The 24,352-nt window shown below is 46.2% G+C and overlaps 1 protein-coding gene across 1 annotated transcript in view; it reads left to right on the forward strand.

Annotated features, from left to right (window-relative positions):
* LOC146752752 (obscurin-like) overlaps positions 1–18,900 on the forward strand; it is a 199,329-nt gene extending 180,429 nt beyond the window's left edge. The window contains exons 4-6 of the mRNA XM_085531270.1: positions 8,038–8,313; positions 9,966–10,238; positions 18,890–18,900. Of these exons, the coding sequence (XP_085387396.1) occupies positions 8,038–8,313; positions 9,966–10,238; positions 18,890–18,900 (560 nt within the window). The remainder of the gene's footprint in view (positions 1–8,037; positions 8,314–9,965; positions 10,239–18,889) is intronic.
* The last annotated feature ends 5,452 nt before the right edge of the window (positions 18,901–24,352 follow it).

The raw sequence follows: 24,352 nt of genomic DNA on the forward strand, positions 1-24,352 counted from the left end.
ATTGTACTGAAAGCCTTCAAGTTCATCACACTTAATTATCACTGGCACCACACATAACTCCACGTTACATATGTGATCACACGCAACCTGGCAACTTCAGACAATTCCCAAAGCACTCCACTTGCACTTGGCTACTAAAGTACAGAAAAAGGAATTAACATCAGAAATAGCTGCAGTCAAAACCATCTAAGAATCCAAGTCTCCAGGAAACAAGGAAAGCAAATACTCTCCAGGACTGTGTTCTAAAAGGAAACAGATCAGAAAGGTGAGTTCTTCCCCCCTTTGACCACCCACTCATGTAACGTCCATGTCATTTCTAAGTATGCTGCCCAGACCAAGACTGAGGATGCTTCAGAAGAAGACCTTCCCTGCTAAGCCAAACAGAACAAGTAAGGTACCAAAATATGTAGAGCCAAACAAGGAAAGGTGCTCTAAGAAGGTAAGCATCACAAGAGACCAACAGGAATACTTACACAATCCAAACAATGCACAGTTTCTGTTCCACAAGCTGCCAAGAGGAATGTGTGCAGTACTCACAGCGCACCATGTACACTGCTTACTGCAGTCATACTGCTTCGTAGGACCAGCCCAACTTACTAAAACACTTTAATGAGCAATCCGAACTGTCTGGATCAGCACGGTTCACTTGGAAGGGACCTTCACAGACAAACCTGAAGAGGTGAGGCGACTGCACTATCTAAACCTTAAAGCATATAGGACCTTAAAGCATAAGCTTAAAGCACAGAAGCATGACCAGCAGGTCGAGGGAGGTGGTGCTGCCCCTCCACACTCCTCTCATTGAAACCCCATCTGGAGCACTGCACGCAGTTCTGGAGCCCTCAACACAAGAAGGACTTGGAGATGTTCAGGCAGGTCCAGAGGAGGGCCATGAAGGTGATCAGAGAGGGCTGAAAGCACCTCTACTATGTGCACAGGCTGAGAGAGATGGGGCTCTTCAGCCTGGAGAAGACTCCAAGGAGACCTTAGAGTGGCCTTCCAGTATCTGAAGAGGGCCTACAGGGAAGGCTGGGGAGGGACTTTTCATAAGGGCAGGTAGCAACAGAATGAGGGGAAATGGCTTTACATGGGAAGAAGGTAGATTAGGATTGGATATTAGGAAGAAATGCTTTACTGTGGGTGTGGTGAGACACTGGAGCAGGTTGCCCAGCAAGGCTCCAATATGATTGCTTTGCAAGTTCCAAACTATGGCTAACAGCTAATGGAAGTCCTCAGTCCAGCAGCACAAAATTTTATATTATCTTCTTAATATTCTAATTGTGGATTTGATGTTCATATAAAGAGCAGAAGGGAAATTACTCTTAGAGCTCAAGTCATCTTTCACAGCCTGCGTCAACAAGAGCAGCACCTCACAGCCTTTGGTTTGAAGACCCGGACCACAAGCTAGCTAATGATTTTACACAGAATTCCAGAGTTCAAGTCATTGTTTATGTTAGGGCTGCAATTCTACTGAAAGCCTTCCAGTTCATCACACTTCATTATCAATGGCACCACAGATACCTCACAAAGAAGCATTATGACACCACAAAGGGGCATTATGACGTCAGAAAGGGCATTATGACATCACAAAGGGCATTATGAATCACAAAGGAGCATTATGACATCACAAAGGAGCATTATGACGTCTCAAAGGGCATTATGATGTCACAAAGGGCGTTATGACACCACAAAGAAGCATTATGACATCACAAAGGGGAATTATGACGTCAAAAAGGGTCATTATGACGTCTGAAAGGGGCATTATGATGTCACAAAGGGGTGTTATGACATCACAAAGGGGTATTGTGACATCACAAAAGAGCATTAAGACATCACAAAGGGGAATTAAGACGTCACAAAGGGCATTATGACGTCACAAAGAGGCATTATCACGTCACAAAGAGGCATTATGAAAACAAAGGAGCCTTATGACGTCTCAAATGGCATTATGACATCACAAAGGGCATTATGACGTCACAAAGGGGCATTAAGACATCACAATGGGTCATTATGACGTCAGAAAGGGGCATTATGGCATCAGAAAGGTGCATTATGATGTCACAAAGGGTGTTATGATGTCACAAAGGGGCATTATGATGTCACAAAGGGGCGCTGGGAAAAGATCTCTGTGTGGAGATTGCTTCTACTAGAGGTAGTTCTATAAGACTGTTATATAGAGCTGTGCAGGGGCTGTAAATCTGTCTGCAGAGGGTGATGATCAGTTCCAAGTGTCTGCAGTCAATGCTCATGGACAGAGCCCATCCAACCTGGCCTTGAATGCCTGCAGGCCTTGAATGGGGCATCCACAGCCTCCTTGGGCAACCTGTTCCAGTGTGTCACCACCCTCTGAGCAAAAAACATCTACCTAAGATCCAACCTATACCTCCCCAGTCTCAGTTTTAAACCATTCCCCCTTGTCCTATCATTATCCACCCTCATAAACAGCCATTCCCCCTCCTGTTTATACGCTCCCTTCAAGTACTCAAAGGCCACAATGAGGTCTCCCCACAGCCTTCCATTCTCCAGGCTAAACAAGCCCAGATCCCTCCACCTTTCCTCATAGGAGAGCTGCTCCAGCCCTCTGATCATCACAGTGGCCCTCCTCTGGACCCCCCCCAACAGCTCCACATCCTTCCCAGGCCTGGACACAGTGCTGCAAATATGGCCTCACAAGAGCTGAGCAGGAGTGGACAATCACCTCCCTCTCCTGCTGGCCACCCCTTTTTCAGTGCAGCCCAGAACACACATGGATCTATCTTTTCCATACGGATATTCCCATCTGTGTACATATATATACCACACCTACACCCCCACAATCTGCTACAACTCCATAGAATTTTCAAGGTTGGAAAAGACCTGGATGATCTTATGATCTTATGATCTCAGATCTTATGATCTGGATGATCTTATGATCATCCAGTCCAACCATCACCAATACTTCCCAGTTAAATCACATCCCTCAACACAACACCCAAACTTTTTGTGAACTTCCCAGGGTTGGTGACTCTACATGAGAGAAAAGGGCACTCAGATAAGGGATTCTGCATTTGCTATTAGCAGAGGTGGGATGAGACCGAGCACTGCCCCAGCTCCTGGGATAATGCAGAAGGGCTGAGACCTTCCAGCTGCTTCCACCCAGGGTCACACAGCAAAGCCGACCCTGCAGGAGTCTGCATCATTCTTTGCATGGCATTGCTAAGAGGAAGATCCCCCCCCTACCCTTGGCTCTACACTCCAGCTGCTGTCTGCCATCTGTAAAGCCACCACAGCTCTCCTACTGGAGTTCCCATCTGCACAGTGACAGCTTGGTTTCTTCTTACTGTCAAAGCAGCCACAGCCTCAGTGCTTCTCAAATCTCCCCTTTTCAGCTGATTTCCTCTTTCTTGTGGCTGGGCAATTCCTCCCTCTCACAGTCATCCCTCTGCCCCACTCTGTGCCCACAGACCCAGAGAGGGCACACAGAGCCAGCCCTGTCCCAGCTGCTGCTGCTTCACATCTGACAGTCTCAGGAGCTGAGATCCAGGCCGAGACAGCAATGCCCAGACATGGTTTGTAGGACGTTTGTGATAGGAAATAGGGAGGCTTGTGATTAAACCTGCCCCCTAAGGAGGAAGGCAATGCTGCCTGCAGCCCCAGCAGGCATTACAAAACATCCCCATTTACAGGAGGGTTTTAAATAGCACAATTCAGGAACTACAACTGCACAAATTCCCGCATGCCCTGGAATAAGTTTGGGAATGGACATGGTTCTACCACCTGTGCAATGCCATAGAAATAACAACCATCCACCTGTAAACCTCCATCCTCTCCCCTGCTGCACAAAGGGAAGCTCAACAGCAGTGCACAAATGTCCCAGCAATGTCTGAGCACTGCTCTGTGCATCCCAACCTGCTCATCCCATCCACTCCTGGCTGGGCAGCAGGATTGGGGTGGCACATTGCAATGGGCACAGAGGAACATGGAAGCCCCACACATGTGAGGAAGGGGCTGGCTGTGCTCCACACTCACGTTATCAGACGTGATTTGCCCTTCTGTGGGGAGCCTCTGCTCTTTCCCAGCTCATCCTCCAGCGTCTGGGACTCCAGGATCTCATTCAGGCTGTTGTTGGCTGCGGGGCAGCTCCATGAAGAGCCTCCCCTCCACCGACCGGCACACAACAGCCGCTCCCGCGCACTGCGGCTCAGCCAATCGGAGCCGGCGGAGCTGCCGCTGCCCGATGGGACCCCCCCCCCCCCACATATTGACCCCCCAGACGAGGAAGAGGAGGAGGAGAGCGACGAGGAGCTGCCGCAGGAGCTGACGTTGGGGCGGGGGGGCAACGCGGGGGGGGGGTCGGCAGTGGGGGGTGGGGGAGGGGGTGGGGCAGCATTACCCCCGGACCCCGTGGACCCCCCCCAGCCAAAGTGCTGCTCTCCGACCCCCGCGGGCTCTTTGTGCAGCCGCTGCCCTCCAGTTATAGGACCCCCCCCCCCATATTGCGCTTTGCTCACCCCCACCTCCGGAACCCCCCCCCCACTCACCACATCGCCCCCTCCCCCCCCGGGTGGGGTTATGGGGGGTGGGGTGGGGTCGACGATGTGCCGTAAGCCGCGCCGGGGTCGTGTGACAACCCCCCCCCCCCATCAAGATGAATGGGGCGCTGTCGGGGGGGGGCTCAGCCGTAAGGATAAAGCGGGGGGGTTAATGACGGGGGGGGGCAGTGCTATAGGGAACGCAACTAATCTAAGCCCCCCCCCCCCACATTAACACCCCATTGTGTGTGGGGGTGGTGGGGGTGGGGCACACAATAACCCCCCCAAAGGCCAAACAGCCCCAACACCCTCCCTCAAAGCCGCTGACTTACGCTGTGCCCCCCAACACCAAAATGGACACCCCCCTTTTAAAGGATGGGGTGGGGATGGGGGGGTGGGGGGTGAAGGTGATCTCGCCCCCCCCCCCATTAAAACGGACCCCCCACCCCTTTAAAGGATGGGTGGGGGTCGGTTACGGGCCCCCCCGGCGCTGTGTGTGTATGTGCCCCCCCCCCGTTTTGCTCCCCCCGTGGCGCAGTGTGCTGGGAAAGGATCTCTGTGTGGAGATTGCTTCTACTAGAGGTAGTTCTATAAGACTGTTATATAGAGCTGTGCAGGGCCTGTAAAGAGAGTTGAGGGGGACTCTAGTGGGCATATGGGGCTGTGGTGGGCAATAGGAGGACTAGGGGCTCTAGGGGGCTCTGAGGGTGTGTAGGGGTTGTGGATCAGGTTGGATCTTAGGAAGATGTTTTTCGCTCAGAGGGTGGTGACGCACTGGAACAGGTTGCCCAAGGAGGCTGTGGATGCCCCATCCCTGCAGGCATTCAAGGCCAGGCTGGATGTGGCTCTGGGCAGCCTGGTCTGGTGGATGGCGTCCCTGCACATAGCAGGGGGTTGGAACTGGATGATTTTTGGGATCCTTTTCAACCCAGGCCATTCTATGACTGTACAGTTCCATAGTGGAACAAATATAATATGCTAACTATGTAAAACATGGAGTCAGACCTGTGTGATTTGTCCACACCAGGAGGTGATTAGAAAACAATTTGTAAGCTACAAAGCTGCTTGCTGGAAAGGAAAAGAAAATAAAACTACAAGAAAAAGGGAAATCATTTCTTCCTGAAAATAGGAAGAATTATAGATCTGACATGAAATTTGAGTGAAGCTCCTGATTTTATGAAGCTATTCCCATTATTTTCTTGGTGCTGTGTTTCCCAAATGAGTGGTTTCTGGCTCTGCTGCAGCACCAGTCTGCATGTGAACATCAACTCTGTTCACCATCTGGGAAGATTAGGACTTCCCTTCTCCTACCAGCACCACTGAATTACAGTTACTCAGTGGTTAAACAAAGGAATCCTTAAAGAAGGGTTTACAGCTGTCCTGTTGTCTGAAGTGCTTGGGGCATTCTGATGCTATTAAGCTCTATGTATTAACAAGTTAAAAAAGAAAAGGTAGGCATCTGATTGTTGTGACAGTTTCTAAGCGATTTGGAAAGCTGTACCACCCAACCACTCCTTCTATTTGATGGAGGTGACAAAGCTCAGTTTAATTTCTGACTGCTGTTTAAATTCTGAAGCTCGAGCTGGTTCCTGGAGCAGAAAAAGCTCGGAAGCTGTCCCTCCTACAAGCAGGCACCTCTGAGCAAAATATGACATCTCAGTTTCTGATGGTAAGGTCAGGAGATCTGATTCCAGCATCTAGCTTTTGGCTTAATACTGTGTTAGTGGGACCTTTGGCATCTAGCACTTAATGATCTTGAAGGTTTCTTCCAACCCAAGCCCTCCCATGATCCTATGATTCTGTGATTTCATTCAGGTTTATTGAGATGAGTTCTCCTGAATGTGCTGTTCTCCATATGATTATAATTGGAGTCCAGATGGGTGACTGAAACCAGACACCAAACTTTCTGATGGCCAAAATTAAATGAAATCAATCCTTTACTGTGTCAGTAGTCTGTAACTAGAGCCCATCAGGTAATTCCCAGCCTCCTGCCTGTATCAGTGGCTGCACACAGTGAAAAAGTCTGATGGGATTTTAACCTCTAAAATGTTCCAAAGCAACCAGAGGGTGAATATATTCACTATGTAAATACCTGCAGGAATAAGCTTGTCATGTATGTCCTCAGGTACCACAGTAGTTAATGGTGGGACTCAGTAGGTCATGCTGAAAGTTGAGTCTGCTGATTTTGAAGGTCTTTTGAAGGTCTTTTCCAGCCTACATGACCTTATGCTAATATTTCTGAAATTTATTTCTGTTCAGCTCCCAGAAAACCTCCCACCCAGCCCCCAACTGACCCCGTGGTGAAAAATAAAACAGAAACCTCAGTGAAGCTGGCATGGTCCCCTCCGAAGATGCACCGCCCCATTCCAGTCGATGGCTACATTGTGGAATGCAAGAAACTAACTGGCTTCACCTGGGTGAGGTGCCACGAGTCTCATGTCCCCGTCCCAGAGTTCACGGTGAGCAATCTGTCTGAAGAGGCTGATGATCAGTTCCGAGTGTCTGCAGTCAATGCGCATGGACAGAGCCCGTCTCTGGAATTCCCAGGGAGCGTGCACCTTGGTAAGCACAAAAACCCCAATGGAAATGGGTAAGTGTGTGCTGAGCAGCTGTGTTGGTTCCCTAAAGATGCTTCCTTTGACTTTAAGGATAGCAGTGCATTAACACACCAAAGGCTTTCCTTTATTCCTAGTTCTCCTATCTCCTATCAACCTCCAGCTACCACTAAAGTGATACGAGTTGTTTCTGTGACAGAGACATGAATATCCTTATCTTTTGATATCTCACATGTGCAAGAGGCAGAACTTTCTGTAACAGATCTTAAGCACAGAAGTGCTTCTTCTAGCACTCATGCAAAGGGAGAAGTAGAAATGTCCCTATGATTTAATCTTCCATCTCTAAATGAGATACCAGACTTGCATCTAAAGAGCATTAAGACATACATGTTCTTCCTCAGACCCAGTCCTGGCTGTGAAATCCCCCCTAACAACTGGTGAAGCTGTACCTGGAGGGGATGCCATGTTTACTATTGACCTTACAACAACGTGCAAGCATGCCAGCTGATGAATGTCTGCAGTTCACAGCTATTGGCCAGTGCATTCAGTCACCAGGTTTACCACTGCATGACCATAGAGCAGTACTTTCAGCTGCAGGTTCAGACAGCCTTTCTGATTGCACTGGAATAGTTTAGAAGTAGGGGAGCAATCATTCCAATAATATCTCTATCAATCAGCTTTGCATGACAAAGTAGAACAAATAAACATTCATGATGGGAGGACCTGTTTGTCATTGGGTGGAAACCTCTGCAGAAGCATGTTTAGAGCATTATTAATCAGTAGAAGGAGATGTTTGGTTGATTTTTACTTAGTAAATCCAGCAAGAAGACCAAATGAAATATCGTGAATTGCTCAGCACTGACACAATGATGAGTGCAGGAACAGAAGGTGATACTTTTTCAGAGATGTTGCAGCAAACATTGACCACGTTAGCCTGATATAAATTGAAATAACGAGGCCTTTGCTCCTGACAGGTGCTGCAGTGAGATTTACCAAGAAGAGCAAAGATGTAGAAAAGATCTGCGCTTGGCTGCGTGAGGAAGCCAAACTGCAGGCTGAGCTTTCAGACACAGGCGCTACTGTGGAGTGGATGAAGGATGGGAAGGAGCTCAAGGCCAGTGAAAATTATGAACTGCAAATTGTGGGGAAGAAACACACCCTGAAAATTCACAACGACTCAATGGATGATGCTGCAAGTTATCAGTGCATCTGTGAGGGGGATAAAATGCTCTATCAGCTTTCAGTGAAAGGTATGTGACAGTCTGGGCTGTCCTCTTCCTGCCCAGGGCCAGCAGACTGCATTCACCTGACTCCCCGACAGTCCAGCTGTTGTCAGACAGCATCTGGGGTGTTTTCAGTGGCTGTTTTGACTTGAACTGGCCAATCTGCTTTGTAGAGCCATTTGATTTCTGTGTTCTGTCCTGTGATTCGTCCCTAAGATATAGAGGAAATCAAGGGAAAGACAGGAAAAAGAGCATCCCAGCCTTCCTGCTCTTCAGTCAGGGTGGCCACAAGAGATGATGTCAACATCTCTTTTTGTAGCAGTGATCCCAAATGTAGAAAACACCTGTGAAGAGTCACAGGGACTAAATTGATGGAGAGCAGAACTTCCTGCCAAGGCTTGTCAGCTAGTCTTAATTTTGCTTTTCTTCTCTCTCTTTGTCATGTTAGCATAATATTTCATACTGGCAGGTCTGCCCATAGAATTAACTGGCACAGGCTGCCCAGGTAGGTGGTGGGATCCCTGGAGGTGTTCAGGAGCTGTCGAGATGTGGCCCTGATGGATGTTATCAGGGGGCATGGTGGGGTGGGTTGGGGTTGGAATCAAAGGAGGACCCCCATGTATTTCATCGGGAAGCACTACTGGTAATAAGACCTTTGGAGCAAATCCTGGTAGGGCCACGCTCAGCTGGTCCAGTCTGGAGGCTGTTTCTCCTTACTGCAGTATCTGCAGTGAAAACCAGCAGCTGCTTTTGTGTGGTTGGGCTCACATCCAGCAGTGGTGACGGGACTACAATGATAAGAGACAGTTCCTGAAAAAATGAATGAAATTTGACTGTATGATAGGATGGAGTTAAATGTATTGACAGGATCTCAGTCATCCCAGTGTCCATCAGCTGGCTCTCGAGCTCCTAAATACAGGCATTCTGTAGAACGTTGTTGAATTTGTATTATACATGCGTGTTCTTGGAACTGCAGAACAAATGCATGCATAATCCAGACTTTGATTTTAGCAGCTCTGACTGCGCTGTCTCAACAGACCCAACTCAGTTGTGTGCGCTGTTTTGAAATGATATGTTAACAAGAAGTTGGAAAACAAGCTCAATTACCCTCAGTAAAATAGGACCGTGGACTTAGGCTTGAACTTTTGGCTAAGACAGTGGTGAGATTTTGAATCTTTGAAGTCAATTATTCCACTGTGTGTTAATAAGGGCATGTTTTATCATCTAACTTTTGCACTCCAATTAATTTCCATAAAGGAATTCTTTTTTTTCTTTTTTCTTTTCAGTCCTAAGTGATATCTCTATCTTTTAGGCTCGATTTGTTTGCCAGGGGGTTACAGTGCAGTAATAGATACCCCCTCCATTGATTTCCTTCTAGTTTGCTTGTTCCAATTCTTTCCTCAGTTTTCCTATTTTAGACATTTTCTTGAAGCCTTGGGCTTCTTCCTTTGGCTCTGTCCCCTGTCCAGTGTACGTCCTTCAACTTGTGGAGATAAGGTAATCTGGCACGTGGTTTATAAAAGCTGCCAATTTGCCAGCTTCTGAATTAGAATCTAGCAATTAGAACTAGGACTAAACGTGCACGTTTGATCTTATGATAAATGAATGCCTCATGGTCACCAATGTCCCTGCAGTTCTTTACCATCGTATGTATTTTGTGTCTTCATATTTTGTTTCAGCACTGGCAAACTTCGTAATCAAAGAGACAAGTGGAGGAGTAATCAGGGCCGTTGCTGGAAAACAAGCTGAATTTGTTTCTGAGACCTCTGAAGCCAATGTCATGGTGAAGTGGTACAAAAATGGCAAAGAAATCAAGACCAGTAAGAAATTCACAATGGAAGATAAAGGGAAACTGCATAAGCTTGTGGCTTCAGCTGTAACGAAAGAAGACGAGGGAACATACATCTACACAATTGGAGATGACACTCTGATTTTTGATTGGAAAGTCTCAGGTAAGTTTGTGAGGCAAACATAGGATCACAATGCATGTAAAGCACTTCAGACTTAATTCATTTTATTTGTCCAACGCTGTGGGTTTCCAGTATTTAGGACAAAGATTGCATAGCTCTATTGAAGCAATTCTGACCTTCCTGTTGTCCCTATGCAAATCCACAGTATGAGCAAATAATGTAACTGTGTTGTGATGAATTCAAGACAGCCTTAGCTCCAGCTGGGGCTGGAGTCACGACTTGAGCCCTGACATCTGGGCTTCATTCATCTAGTTCATGTATTGCCTCAGCACTTACATCATCTTTAAACCTATGACTGAAATGGTCCTAAGTTATTAGCATGGGAATCCTGTCTCCTCTTTGGACAAATTAAACTCCACATTTGGAGAGTTGAGTGTCTCCTGCTGTACCCGAAGGACATTGTGATCTCTGAGGTGTCTCCCTGAGGTGCTGTAAGCACAGCCATTAGCTCATAGTGCAAGTAAAGCACTGTTAGGTCAAGCCTGGAGGAGTAATGCTTGTCACTGACATGTTCCTGTTCAGGGTGGAGCTGGAGGGTAAAATAACACAAGAAATTGTCATTGAAATTCAATATCTGTGAAATTCAGCTGGTTGCATTCACAGAACCTGGCGTTAAGATCTGTTTTCTGTTTTATATCTTGAGCCTATTTTCCATAACCCAGTCCTCATTTATGAACTGAAGCTCTACTGAAAGCCTTTCGCTGTGTATGCTCATGCTGCAGTGCAGCGCTTGTGACCTTTAACAGCACATTCACGTTCCTCTGATCACAGGATCCTTACGGTTGATTAAGACCCTCTAGTCCGACTGCTCACCCATCACCACCGTGATGCTCACCATCAGCTTAGCTAAAAACTCAGCAGAGATGATAGATCAAGCACAACACTGGATTTGGGGTGGCTAGAGATTCCTAAGATATTGAAGGATTGCTTGCAGGTGGTGTTGGTTCAGGTATTCACCCTGCATCCCACCTGCTGTTCTGTTTGGTTGAGAATCATGCATTCTGCAATTTCACTTTGTAATTCAAAGACCCTGGCTTTATCTGTTGAAAAACTGATCTAAAACAAGCCAAGAAGACTCCGTTGGAACTGGTTGATGCAGAACAAAGGCATCCCCAAAGGACAAGTTGCACTGTTTGATGAACATTATTGGATGAGAGCTAAGCTAAGATTTAAAAAGTTCTGGGGCTGTCTCTGAGCATCAAATACAGAGGAAGCCTGCATGATTCCCTGAGAATGGATACCTCCTACTTTGGTGTAGGGTTAAGGGAACACTAGCAGTAACTCCTATCACAAAATGTCGCATGGCTCAGACAAAATGCCATCAAGAGGGCTTAATTAGGAGCACCAAATGGTCGCAAGATGGTCTTAGGGCAGGGAAGTAATCTATCTATGTGATATTGATTGATGCTATTAGTTCTTAACAGCTTGACTCTAGAAGGACTGTTGTTCTTTGGTCACCTAGTTATAAAAGAATAAATGGCTCCTGTCTATTACAATTTTTAACGCATTTTTTGTTCACTGATGCCATAAATGTTCCTGGCATAGTAATTGGCCTTGGTATATTCAGTGACTGAAAGCAACAGTTGTTGCTCTAAGAAATGCAGTACAAAGCTAGGTCTGCCTGTAGCTGACAGCCATCAGCTTGCTCCTCAGGCAGGTTCTGTCTGTGTATGGGAGATCACAATGTGAACCACTGATTGATCAGCTGAGGCAAGTGTGGGGTCAGCTGTGGGAGCACAGGTGAAAGTTATGTAGCTGTGCTCCCTGGAGGGGTGGAGTTCGACTCCACCTCCTCTGAGACCTCATTTAAGGGCTGACCCTCACTGAGGCAGCATCTCTTGGAGATTGCTCACCAGGGAGGATCACCTCAGCTCTGGTGAGTTCCCTTTTCCTTATATCTTCTGTATTTCTACCATTTTGCTTGTAATTGCTATCCTTGTTAATACCAGCATAGTTATTGCCAATACATTTGGCAAGCCAGGCAGGAGCCACTGACTTGGCATCTAGAAATATAAGGAAAAAAAAAAATGTCCTTTGTGTGGAAAATCTTTAATTGGTACAAGGGGGAGAAGACCACCCCCTTAGGGACATGCCTTCCTGGACAAATTCCAGGTTTTGAGGCGTCCCCATATTACCAATTAGCAACAATTATTGAACAATGGGGCCCTTTAAGAGTACCAAATAACATGGACGCCTATTGTCTAACTGATTACTTTCTAGGACTACAAAAAGATATCTTAATTACAAAAGAAAAGCGAATGGCTGCATCTATGGCAGCCTGGCCATTATTAAATGCTTTAAATCGGGCAGAGATAAAATCAAACAACATTGCACATGAAAATGAATTGTTAAAGGCCCGTATTGAAAAATTGGAGGGTGAGATCAATCTATTGACAGGAAAAAAACTGTCATTTTCTTCCTCCAACCCTCAAATTAGATACATTTCATTTAATGACGATCAAGATCCTGAAGAAATGAATCAAAATAAGATCACTAAATCTGATCTAGAAAAACCATCTGAGACGGACTCGCTAGAAGTCCGTCCAGTAATAACTCAAAAAACAAAGAAAATTCAAGATCGACCAGCAGGAGTGCCTCCTGATCAATGGCCCCCTGCCAGATCTGTTTTACATGTAACAGCCCGTCCATATACGCCTACTGAACTCATGGACCTAGTGCAACGATTTAGGCAAAGGCCAAGGGAAAGTGTTCCGGCTTGGTTATTACGGTTATGGGATTCAGGGGCAGATAGTGTACTGGTTAGTGGCCCCGAAGTATCTAAGTTGGCCACAATAACAGTACATCCTGCCCTTCGGCAGAGACTGTATGCTGGGACTCAGTTCCCTGAAGAAAACCATTCAATTGTAGAATGGATAATGGCTGCTTGCCGCATGGTGTGGACAAATAAAACTGACATGCCAGTAAACACAGGGATGTGGTCTTCTATGGAAGACCTTCAAAATTATATACGCGAATTAGGTATGAGAGAGGCTATCTACGAAGACACATTCGATAGCCCTGATATGGTTAAATTTTCTGCGGGAATGAGGGACCTAATTTTACAGTAAGCACCCTCTCATATGTATGGAACCTTGGTTTCCATACTTAATCCAGTAGTATCCGCAGAGGCAGTAGTCCAACAAGCCGCCCAATTGGTAGCAGACCTCGGAGAAACTGAGCGTTTACGAGCTAAGCGCAATATCAGGGTGATTGAGGATGCCGAGGCTTTTCCAATAGTGCGAGCCAGAAGATCGGCCCCGCGAACTTCTCGGGCAGGACCTGTTAGGGTATCCCGGAAACAAATGTTTAATGATCTGCTCCGGGCAGGCGTTCAGTTTTCAAAAATTGATGGGCAGCCCAATCAGGTTCTCCTTCAGTTGTGGAAGCAACTGAAGGATGAACAAAAATTTCAGAATAAACCCAAAAGGCCAGGGATAAGATTTATAGAGCGGCGACCAACAACAACATGGAATTTAGAAGATTTTATAGTTCCAAATAGGAAAAAGAAGCCACCTCAGGTGCCTCGGGTTATGACACCGGAGGTATCGGAGGTAAAAGACTTGAATCTGGCTCAGTTCATGGCTTGACGAGGGATGTCAGTCCTCCTAGGGCCTCTAGACGGGACCGGAGGCCCTATGTGGAACTGACGATATACTGGTCCCGAAAGAATATACAGAAGGTTATGGCCCTAGTTGATACCGGGGCAGAGACATCTATAATATATGGAGACCCAACTAAATTTAAAGGTAATAGAGTGATGATTGGAGGTTTTGGGGGACAAACCATTCCGGTCACCCAAACCTGGGTAAAACTGGGGGTCGGGCGTCTTCCACCACGGGAGTACAAGGTATCCATTGCCCCAATTCCAGAGTATATATTAGGAATTGATATCCTGTGGGGTCTGGCTCTCCATACAACAGTGGGAGAGTTCCGATTGCGGCAGAGATGCATTAGTATCCGGGCAATCCAGACAATATTGAGAGGCCATGCAAAACATGAGCCTATTTGTTTGCCGAAGCCACGCCGGATTACTAATGTGAAACAGTACAGACTCCCGGGTGGGCAGGATGAAATAACAAAGACGGTGCAGGAATTAGAAAGAGTGGGTATTATAAGGCCTGCACATAGCCCATATAACTCCCCAATATGGCCAGTGCGAAAACTGGATGGAACATGGAGGATGACAGTAGACTATAGGGAATTAAATAAGGTCACGCCACCTGTTCATGCGGCTGTACCCAATATTGCCTCCCTAATGGACACACTAAGCAGGGAAATCAAAACATATCACTGTGTCTTGGATTTGGCGAATGCATTCTTCAGTATTCCAATCAGTGAAGAATCGCAAGATCAGTTTGCATTTACATGGGAAGGGAGGCAATGGACTTTCCAGGTCCTACCCCAAGGGTACGTACATTCGCCCACTTTTTGTCATAATTTAGTGGCACGTGATCTGGCTAAGTGGGAAAAGCCAAATAATGTCAATTTATATCATTATATTGATGACCTCCTGTTAACATCCGATTTGTTAGAGGCGGTGAGACAAGCAGCAGATTTGTTGATAGCTTACCTGCAGAAAAGAGGGTGGGCTATAAACCCACAGAAGGTGCAAGGTCCGGGGCTATCTGTAAAATTCCTGGGAGTAATTTGGTCCGGGAAAACCAAAGTACTACCCAGTGCGGTAGTAGATAAAGTCCAAGCGTTTCCAGTCCCTACAACATCAAAACAATTGCAAGAATGTTTGGGTATATTGGGGTATTGGCGCTCCTTTATACCTCATTTAGCTCAGCTATTAAGGCCATTATACAAGCTTACAAAGAAGGGTCAATCATGGAATTGGGGAAAGATAGAACAGGATGCTTTCCAACAGGCAAAACTGGCAGTTAAACAAGCTCAGGCGTTGGGTATATTTGATCCGACCCTCCCAGCTGAACTAGATGTTCATGTTACTCAAGATGGTTTTGGCTGGGGCCTGTGGCAACGCCAGAGTTCTGTTCGAACCCGCATTGGATTCTGGTCTCAGGTTTGGCACGGAGCAGAAGAACGATATAGCATGATTGAGAAACAGTTATTGGCTGCCTATTCGGCATTACAAGCAGTAGAGCCGATAACGCAAACAGCAGAGGTCATAGTTAAGACTTCATTACCAATCCAGGGGTGGGTGAGAGATTTGACTCACCTTCCTAAGACGGGGGTGGCCCAAGCACAAACGGTGGCACGATGGGTCGCCTATCTAAGCCAGAGAAGCAGTCTGTCTTCATCTCCACTTAAAGAAGAACTACAGAAGATCCTAGGCCCAGTGACATATCACAGTGATACATCAAAAGAACCGATGGTTGCTCCACCAGAGAAGAGTCCCGTTCAGGAAGGAAGATATCCTATTCCTGAAGATGCCTGGTATACGGATGGGTCCAGCAGAGGCAACCCGAGCAAGTGGCAAGCAATAGCATACCATCCCTCTACTGAGACCATCTGGTTTGATGAGGGGGATGGTCAAAGCAGCCAATGGGCAGAATTGCGAGCCGTGTGGATGGTTATAACTAAAGAACCTGGTGACGGCGTCCTGAACATCTGTACAGATAGTTGGGCTGTGTACCGGGGGCTCACTCTGTGGATTACGCAATGGGCTACCCAGGAATGGACTATCCGCGCCCGACCGATTTGGGGTGAAGACATGTGGGTAGACATTTGGAATATGGTCAAACACAGGACAGTATGTGTCTACCATGTCTCTGGTCATCAACCCTTGCAGTCACCAGGAAATGATGAAGCTGACACACTGGCCCGAATCCGATGGATTGAGAATTCACAATCTGAAAATATTGCCCGTTGGTTACATCAGAAGCTACGGCATGCTGGACAGAAGATAATGTGGGCAGCTGCTAAAGCATGGGGGCTGCCTGTACAACTATCTGATATCGTTCAAGCATGTCAGGATTGCGATGCTTGCTCAAAGATGAGACCGAGACCGTTGCCTGAAACAACATCCCACATTGCTAGAGGATATAGTCCTCTTCAGAGATGGCAGGTCGACTACATTGGGCCCCTCCCTCGGTCTGAGGGGGCGAGATATGCCCTGACCTGCGTTGACACTGTAAGTGGACTGCTGCAAGCCTATCCTGTACCAAAGGCAAATCAAGCATACACAATTAAGGCACTTACTAAACTGATGTCTGCATACGGGACACCTCAAGTTATCGAGAGTGACCAAGGGACTCACTTCACTGGAGCGATGATACAGCGCTGGGCAGAAGAAAACAACATTGAATGGCGATTCCACCTGCCATATAACCCAACAGGGGCAGGCCTTATTGAACGTTATAATGGTATCCTTAAGGCTGCCCTGAAAACAGACTCTCAGTCCCTGCAGGGGTGGACAAAAAGATTATATGAAACCATGCGGGACCTGAATGAAAGACCTCGGGATGGCAGACCCAGTGCCCTGAAAATGTTACAAACTATATGGGCCTCCCCTCTTAGGATCCAAATTACAGGCACCGATAATAAGGTAAAACCGCAGGTTGGTACTGAAAATAATCTTCTGCTCCCTGCCCCTGAGAATTTAGAACCGGGAATCCATAAGATAAATTGGCCTTGGAAGGTGCAGGTAGGACCCAAATGGTGTGGCCTACTTGCACCTTGGGGGAGATTATTGGAGGTGGGAGGTTCAGTCACCCCCTCGGTGATAGGTACATGGCCTACTGACATCGTGGTCAATACTCCGGCCTTTATTGCTAAAGGAACACCTATTATGTCCCTATGGCAGATCAAGACTCCTCCTCTGGTGCCAGATATAGTTATACAGCCACAGATATCTGGCCAGAGGGTATGGTATCGGAGGCCGGGACATAATCCAGTACAAGCAGAAGTATTGACCCAAGATAAGAATACGGCCTGTATCTTGCCCTGGAGGGCGGATCTTCCCCTCCTAGTACCCTTGAAACATCTATATTACTCCCCTTAAGATTGATTCTAAGCCTCTAGGACCATTACTCTGGACTGATGAAACGCAGACGGACCTGCACTTCAAGATGATTTGTCTCCGGTAACATCTATCAAGCACTGGCCCATGGAAGATCATAAACACCCATCCAATCATCATCATTTGAATAATATCAACATCTAATGCGACGGGAGATTGTATCAGCGTCGTGATTGGGTCTCTGTAATAAGGGGAACTCACCTAATCATTGGTTCACGTTGTGAAGGGGTGGAGTGTATGGGAGATCACAATGTGAACCACTGATTGATCAGCTGAGGCAAGTGTGGGGTCAGCTGTGGGAGCACAGGTGAAAGTTATGTAGCTGTGCTCCCTGGAGGGGTGCAGTTCGACTCCACCTCCTCTGAGACCTCATTTAAGGGCTGACCCTCACTGAGGCAGCATCTCTTGGAGATCGCTCACCAGGGAGGATCGCCTCAGCTCTGGTGAGTTCCCTTTTCCTTATATCTTCTGTATTTCTACCATTTTGCTTGTAATTGCTATCCTTGTTAATACCAGCATAGTTATTGCCAATACAGTCTGGATGGAATGAAGGGCATGAAATACTGATGTGCTCATCAAACGCTGCTTGTTAGCTTAGAGACAAGGTGTTGAATTGGTTTGTTCATGTATTGCAAACAGGTTACTTAGCTGCCTTCATTTTAGCTTCAGAAGAAATGTGCAGAATACAGAATTGATTAGAAGAAATAAGAACTGTCTGCATAGAACTTACTCTTTCCTTACACAGGAGAATCAAGCGCACGTTTGTATGTGAGTACCTCCAGAGGTGAAACTTGATCCCCCAGATGTAATGAGCAGAGACATTACAATCAGTTCTAACTGTATCTTAATGCTGTGCTGAATAAGCCTGAGTCAGGATGTAAACCACTTTCTCTTTTTTTCTTCAGATGAAGCCATTAATTTTGTCAGCAAGTCCAAAACGACTCCAGAAATATCAGTCAGTCCTTCTGAAGACCTGGAGCTGGTGTGTGAGGTGTCAGCTGCAAGCGGAGCTGTCGTATAGAAGAAAGATCAAATAGAGGTGAAGCAGGACCAGAGGACAACCATCATCTCCCAGGGGACGCACCGCAAGCTCATGGTCAAAAATGTGACCCTGAAAGACCAAGGGAGCTACAGCTGTGAAACAAAAGATGACAAAGCAACATTCCAAGTGAAAGTCAGAGGTGAGAAAATGCTTGGAATCCCAGAGATAAAGGAACACTTCATTTTGTGTGTCTTGCATTTGGAGGATCAACTTACAGCCTCTCTGGTGCAAAACATTTTGGCTATAGGACTTTCTTTGTCATCTAGTGTCATAGCAACACTTTTCTACATGTGCTTTTCCATCCAGGAATGAATTACTGCAACAAACAATAGGCAAGGAGGGTAACTTGTGCAGCTCTTGTAGTCAGCTGGTGTCTGCAGGGTTACAGTGCAAGAGCACACCAGGCATGCAAGGAGTGAGAAAAGGGGAGGTGTTTGATGAGATCTGGTTACAAAATTTGAATGACACAATGAGGTGGAAAATGCCACTAATCAGACTCATAAATGGCCTGGGTTGCAAAGGCCCACAGTGCTCATCCAGTTCCAACCCCCTTCTTCCTATGTGCAGGGTTGCCAACCAGCAGCCCAGGCTGCCCAGAACCACATCCAGCCTGGCCTTGAATGCCTGCAGGGATGGAGCATCCACAGTCTCCTTGGGCAACCTGTTCTAGAGGGCCATTCCCTTCTGATTTACTGGAAATGTAGAGAGACATCAGAAGAAACAAAGAGAAGGGAGGAGGTTCAGCAGTGCATGCAGGTGTTCTAAATCTCATGTCCAAATCTGCTATCAGACTGCGAAATGTTTAGATTTATGATATGATATGAAATGATATGCCTATTCATTTCCCAAGGCAAAATAGAGGGGAAAGTATTTTCCTGTCTTAATGAGGCATCATGATGGTCCCTGTGAAGGGCAAGTATAATGAAAATGGGGAACTGGAGTAAGCTCTGCAGCAGACTACAGCAAAATGGTGTGACTGTTGTGATGTCCCTGCAGAGAAAGAAGACGTGTTTACAAACAAGGACAAGGTACAAAAGGAGGTGAAGGCTGCACTGACTCAAAATGCCACGCTGAGCTGCGAGGTGGCCCAGGAGAAGATGGAGGTGAAGTGCTACAAGGAGGGGAAACTGATCACCTCGAGCAAGAAGTTCAAGGTGGAGTCAGAGGGCAAACAGTGTCGGCTGGTGGTGATCCAGGTAGAGAAGAAAGATGCAGGGGAGTACAGCTGCGAGGCTGCTGGCCAGAAACTCACCTTCAAGATTCATGTCACAGGTGAGAGAGAACACATTTTGGCCTTTCATTCTAGAATGTTTTAGAAAACGGTCATTAGTTTGTAAGTTTTCCCTGCTATGCTTAAAATTTTTGGAGCTGAACTTTGGGGTGGTTAATTTCTGATGAGGAAATTGAACAAATTATTCTAAATACAGTTGTGAGGCAGCTCCATCTTTTAAAATCTTCAGGAATTTCCTTTTGCTGTGGGAATGAGGCCATAGACAAGAAAGTTCTGATTGCACTTCTCCATTCCCACGTGCCTGTACCACTAGAACAACTCTGCAATGCAGCTGCGTCTCAGGAAGTTTCAGAACAGGGGCTTTGTGTCAAGCACTAGGGGGTGTGCTCTATGTAACATGTTTTTGTCTTGGAAGGGCTCATTTAGCATGGGAGAGAATACTACAGGAATGTTTTGTATAAGTTGATGTTTTGAAGACATAAGTAAATGGCAGCTAGGGGACGAAAGAGTCATGAGAGTCATACAAGAAGCATCACAGAATGCCTTTTGTTGGAAGGGACCTGGAGGATCATCCAGTTCCAATCTCTGTCCTGGAAAGGAACACATTCTTTGAGACTAGGTTGCTCTAACACCCATCCAGCCTAGACTTGAATGTTTTCAGGGATGGGGCATCCATAAATTGCACAACTTCTCTCCACATCATTCTCTTGGGGCATCAGACTGGGAGAACTGATTCATTTTTCTGACTCCTTCCCCAAAACCTGCTCTTCTTTCAAGAGGCCAAACTAATGTATCTCTCTCTTTTCAGAGCCAGAATTTGTATTTACAAACAAGGAGAAGGTACAGAAGGTGGTGAAGGCTGCAACAACAGAAAATGCCACGCTGAGCTGCGAGGTGGCCCAGGAGAAGATGGAGGTTGTCATCAATTTATAAGCAATGAGCCAATAATGTTCCAATTATAAACTTTTATTAATTGTAGCGGGTAAAACTAAAAGGCAATTCAGTGCTGGGCGACAGGGGGATTATTGTTCCTCCAACTGCCGCGCCGTCCCGTCCCTTGCAACTTCTTTTGTATTGTCCATCCCGAGCGTATTGTCCTTTAATTGGTCGGTTGTGATCGTGCGACTTGGTGTGTCGTTCCTTGGTTGGTCCTTCCGTGGAACTTTGTATCCATCGGGGCGCGCTTTGCCTGTAACTACGCAGAGTACACAATCTACCCATAAAATTAGAGTGTTCTGCAACCTTTGTGGCCTCCATATTCCACCATTATATCCCGGTCCTAATGAACAAGCACTCCACCACAATGCTACCACATCCCGGTCTTAATGAGCAAACATTTTATCACAGAGGTCAAGTGATAAAAGGAGGGGAAACTGATCACCTCGAGCAAGAAGTTCAAGGTAGAGTCAGAGGGCAAACAGCGTCGGCTGGTGGTGAGCCAGGTGGAGAAGAAAGATGCAGGGGAGTACAGCTGCGAGGCTGCTGGCCAGAAACTCACCTTCAAGATTCATGTCACAGGTAAGACAGGTGTTGTATGAAATACAGCAGAGAACAGTAAAGTAAAATCTAGTTTCTATTATACTGCACCTGGATCACTGTAGTCTGTGCTGAGGTTTTTTCCCTAGACTTGATTGCCTGGGTTTGTAGAAAGTATTTGGTTTCAGTATGACACAAAGACCTGTTTCAGTCTGTCTGTAGAGCAATAATTAGTAATATATGTACAGTGGAAGCAATATTCAAGATATTATTCAAATCTCTCCTGTGCCTGAGATCCCAAACTGTAATTCTTGTTCACCTAAACATTTGACTAAGATAAGTATGTGCAGTGAGGCTGGAGTGCATGTTCTACGTGCAGCCTTTCATGGCAGGAGAAGCAGGAACTTCTCCTAGTAGTACACTGCCTTTTTACTATGCCTTTATGTTGGAGGCTGCATCTGGATAGGTGAGTCTGCTACTCACAGTAAGAGACCTGGTAGAGCTGACTATTGCCAGAGCTCAAAGTAAGATAGATATCTGCAAATCACACACAAAGAACAAAGGACTGCGTTGGTGAGCATATTTCCTTTGTGCCTTTGACAGTCACAGTTGTGGCAATGGTAGAGGCCATGAGGAGTCTGTTCAGGAAGCCAGGAGTACTGTTCTGGGTCATGAAAAGGCAGCCAGTGGTTTGACTATCACATGTTTATGTGTTTTGATGTTTCACAGTGGGTCTTAAGTAAAAGGAACTCAGGTTTTGGTTGCCTGCAGGACAGATGTTCTTTTGGGTTCAATATGTTTGCATAGTGACTTGCAACCATGGGACTGCTGTTCAAGGACCCTCTTGGTTCCTTCAGTTCCTAGGTTCTTTCTTGCCTAGATTTGACACTTTGTTTCAACAGAAGAGCTGATATTCTCTAGTGAAGGCTATTAGTTTGGGCACAAGTGGTAACCTAAACCTGTTCCAACCTGTACATACAAACCTGCAAGTTGGTCTCATTTCGGTCCCTCAGTCAATACTTTTTCTTTTCTTCCCTCAGAGCCAAAACCTGTGTTTATAAACCAGGAGCAGGTGCAGAAAGAGGTGAGTGCTGCCCTGGCAGCAAGTGCCTCCCTCAGCTGTGAAGTAGCACAGGATCCAACCGAAGTAAAATGGTACAAGGATGGAAGACTGCTTGCCTCCTCCAGAAAGTTCAGAATGGAATCTGTGGGCAAAACACGGCGTCTGGTTGTGGAGCAGCTGGAGAAGAAAGATGCTGGAGAATACATCTGCGAGGCTGCTGGCCAGAAGATGACCTTCAAGTTGGAAACAACTGGTGAGCATTCGCTTTGGGAGCACTAAGCAGCTTTTTATGTGGCTTAGAGGAAGACTGGCTGTCTTCTACCCTGTGGGCATGGAACAGCCACAATTCCCCCCGGAACAACATCAATGACCCACACCACAAGTTGGATTCTCCTTTTTAATGTAGTGGTAGCGAGGTGAAAATCTGGCTGTGGAATATTTTTGACTAAGGAACTTCTACTTTAATTTCTAGATGCGCTGAATTACCCTCTGGAGTGTCTTTCTGAATATATAAGCAACCACGGGTGACTATGATCCTGATTTATATCTAGGTTCAGGCTTACTTTTTCAGTTAGGTTAGATCAATAGCTCCAGAGAAGGTAGGGAAATACAGCAGTTCACTGATACCATGTGTCAGAAGAATGCAGCTCAGTGCTGGGCAGTTTGCTGCTTCATTCCCTCTTACAAGTTGCACCCAAGGCTGGAAAAGACCACTGAGATAGCTGAGTCCAACCCAGCCCACCCTCACTGGACTTACTAACCACGTCCCCAGTGCCACATACCCGTGGCTCTTGAGCACCTCCAGTGACTGCGGTATATCAGCGTGGTTGCTTCAGTTGTGGGAGTTTTCAGACACTGGCTGTTGTTCTAGCGAGACAAAAAACCAAAACTGATGGAACAGTGTCTATACAGGAAGCAACTGGCTGTCCTGATGGCTGCCAACAGTTTTACACAAGGTGTGTCATGCAAGCTTGCATGAGTCTGGTTTAAAAACTTGCTGTTCTGATGGAAGGAGAGGATGTTGGTACAGGATAACTGCGGGATTTGTGCTCTCCCGACATCCAGTTGCAATCACAGCTTATTGTTGCTATAGAAAACAGCTTCTCTGTAGACAAATTGAGTTAGTTCCAATAAGTGGCTGAAGCTTTAAGTGATCCAAGGTGAAGCATGATCCAAACTGGAATTTAACTAATTGTAGTAGGGAATCCAAGCCTTAATGAGATGAGTTATTTAAAATATGAGTCCTCCATCTAAAACAGCATTGAACTCTTACTCTGGTTTATGATAGAAGTGAGAGTTTAACAGCAGAAGTCTGAAGTTATGCTCCATATTTCTCATCACTCAAGAGAATATTTGAATATATGAATTCCTTTGGCTATGTTAGAGCTCATAATGAGGTCAGCTGATGTTCTTTAAATGCTCGGAGTCTAGCAATGTGGGGAAGTGGACTGCTATTTGCTGTTGAGCTTTAGGCTAAGAAGCCTGATTTTAGAGGACTGTGGACTTCCCCTTTCCCTTCCCCTCTCCTCCCCTTCTCCCTGGACTGATCCCACATGGTTTGAGAATGATTTCAGATCAAGGTAAATGAGGAATCGCCGTGTGAAAACCTGTTGTTTTACTGCACTATAAGAGACACTTAGTCAAAAGACAAGTGTGTGTTCCAAGCTTGAGATTGCAGGAGATCCTAGAAACAACTCAGCTGCTCAAACCTGCAGTCTGGCTGAATCTTTTATTGTCAGTTTTGGTCAGGAGGAGATGCTTGAGTAAGACAAATAAAAGGTCACGGGTAAGTTGGTCCTTCTTGTGATATACTTGTAGGCTTTCATCAGGGAGAAGCTTAATTAGTCCAAATAATCATAGCAGAAACCACACCAAGAGCATGAGAGTGAAATTTATACTTTCTTGACGTGAAGGAAAATTTTACCTGGTTCTGCCATTCCCCAAATATTTGTTTCCTTATGACAAGAAGAACTTTGCAGAAGTAATTTTTTTTTCAGTCTTGCGTGCAACCCAAAAAGGGGTAAAATCTAGGAGGCCACCTGAAATGTTTTTTCCATCTGGAAGGATCCATTTAACAGCACCCATGGACCTGGTTATGAACAAAACTAAGTTCCCAACTAAATCCACATTCTTCTTTCTCCTTCTCAGAATTGCCTGTGAAAATCAGCAAACCATTGGCAGACAGTAGCGTCATTGAGAAGGACAAGGTCACATTTGAGTGTGAGCTGTCCAGGCCCAACATGGACGTCAAGTGGTTCAAGGTATGGCATGTAATGGTATTTTCCTTTCTGACTTCTCTGGA

The sequence above is a fragment of the Coturnix japonica genome, unplaced genomic scaffold (assembly GCF_054131305.1).
Source record: "Coturnix japonica strain WE unplaced genomic scaffold, WE-NBRP24 Scf041, whole genome shotgun sequence".
Classification (NCBI taxonomy): Eukaryota; Metazoa; Chordata; class Aves; order Galliformes; family Phasianidae; genus Coturnix; species Coturnix japonica.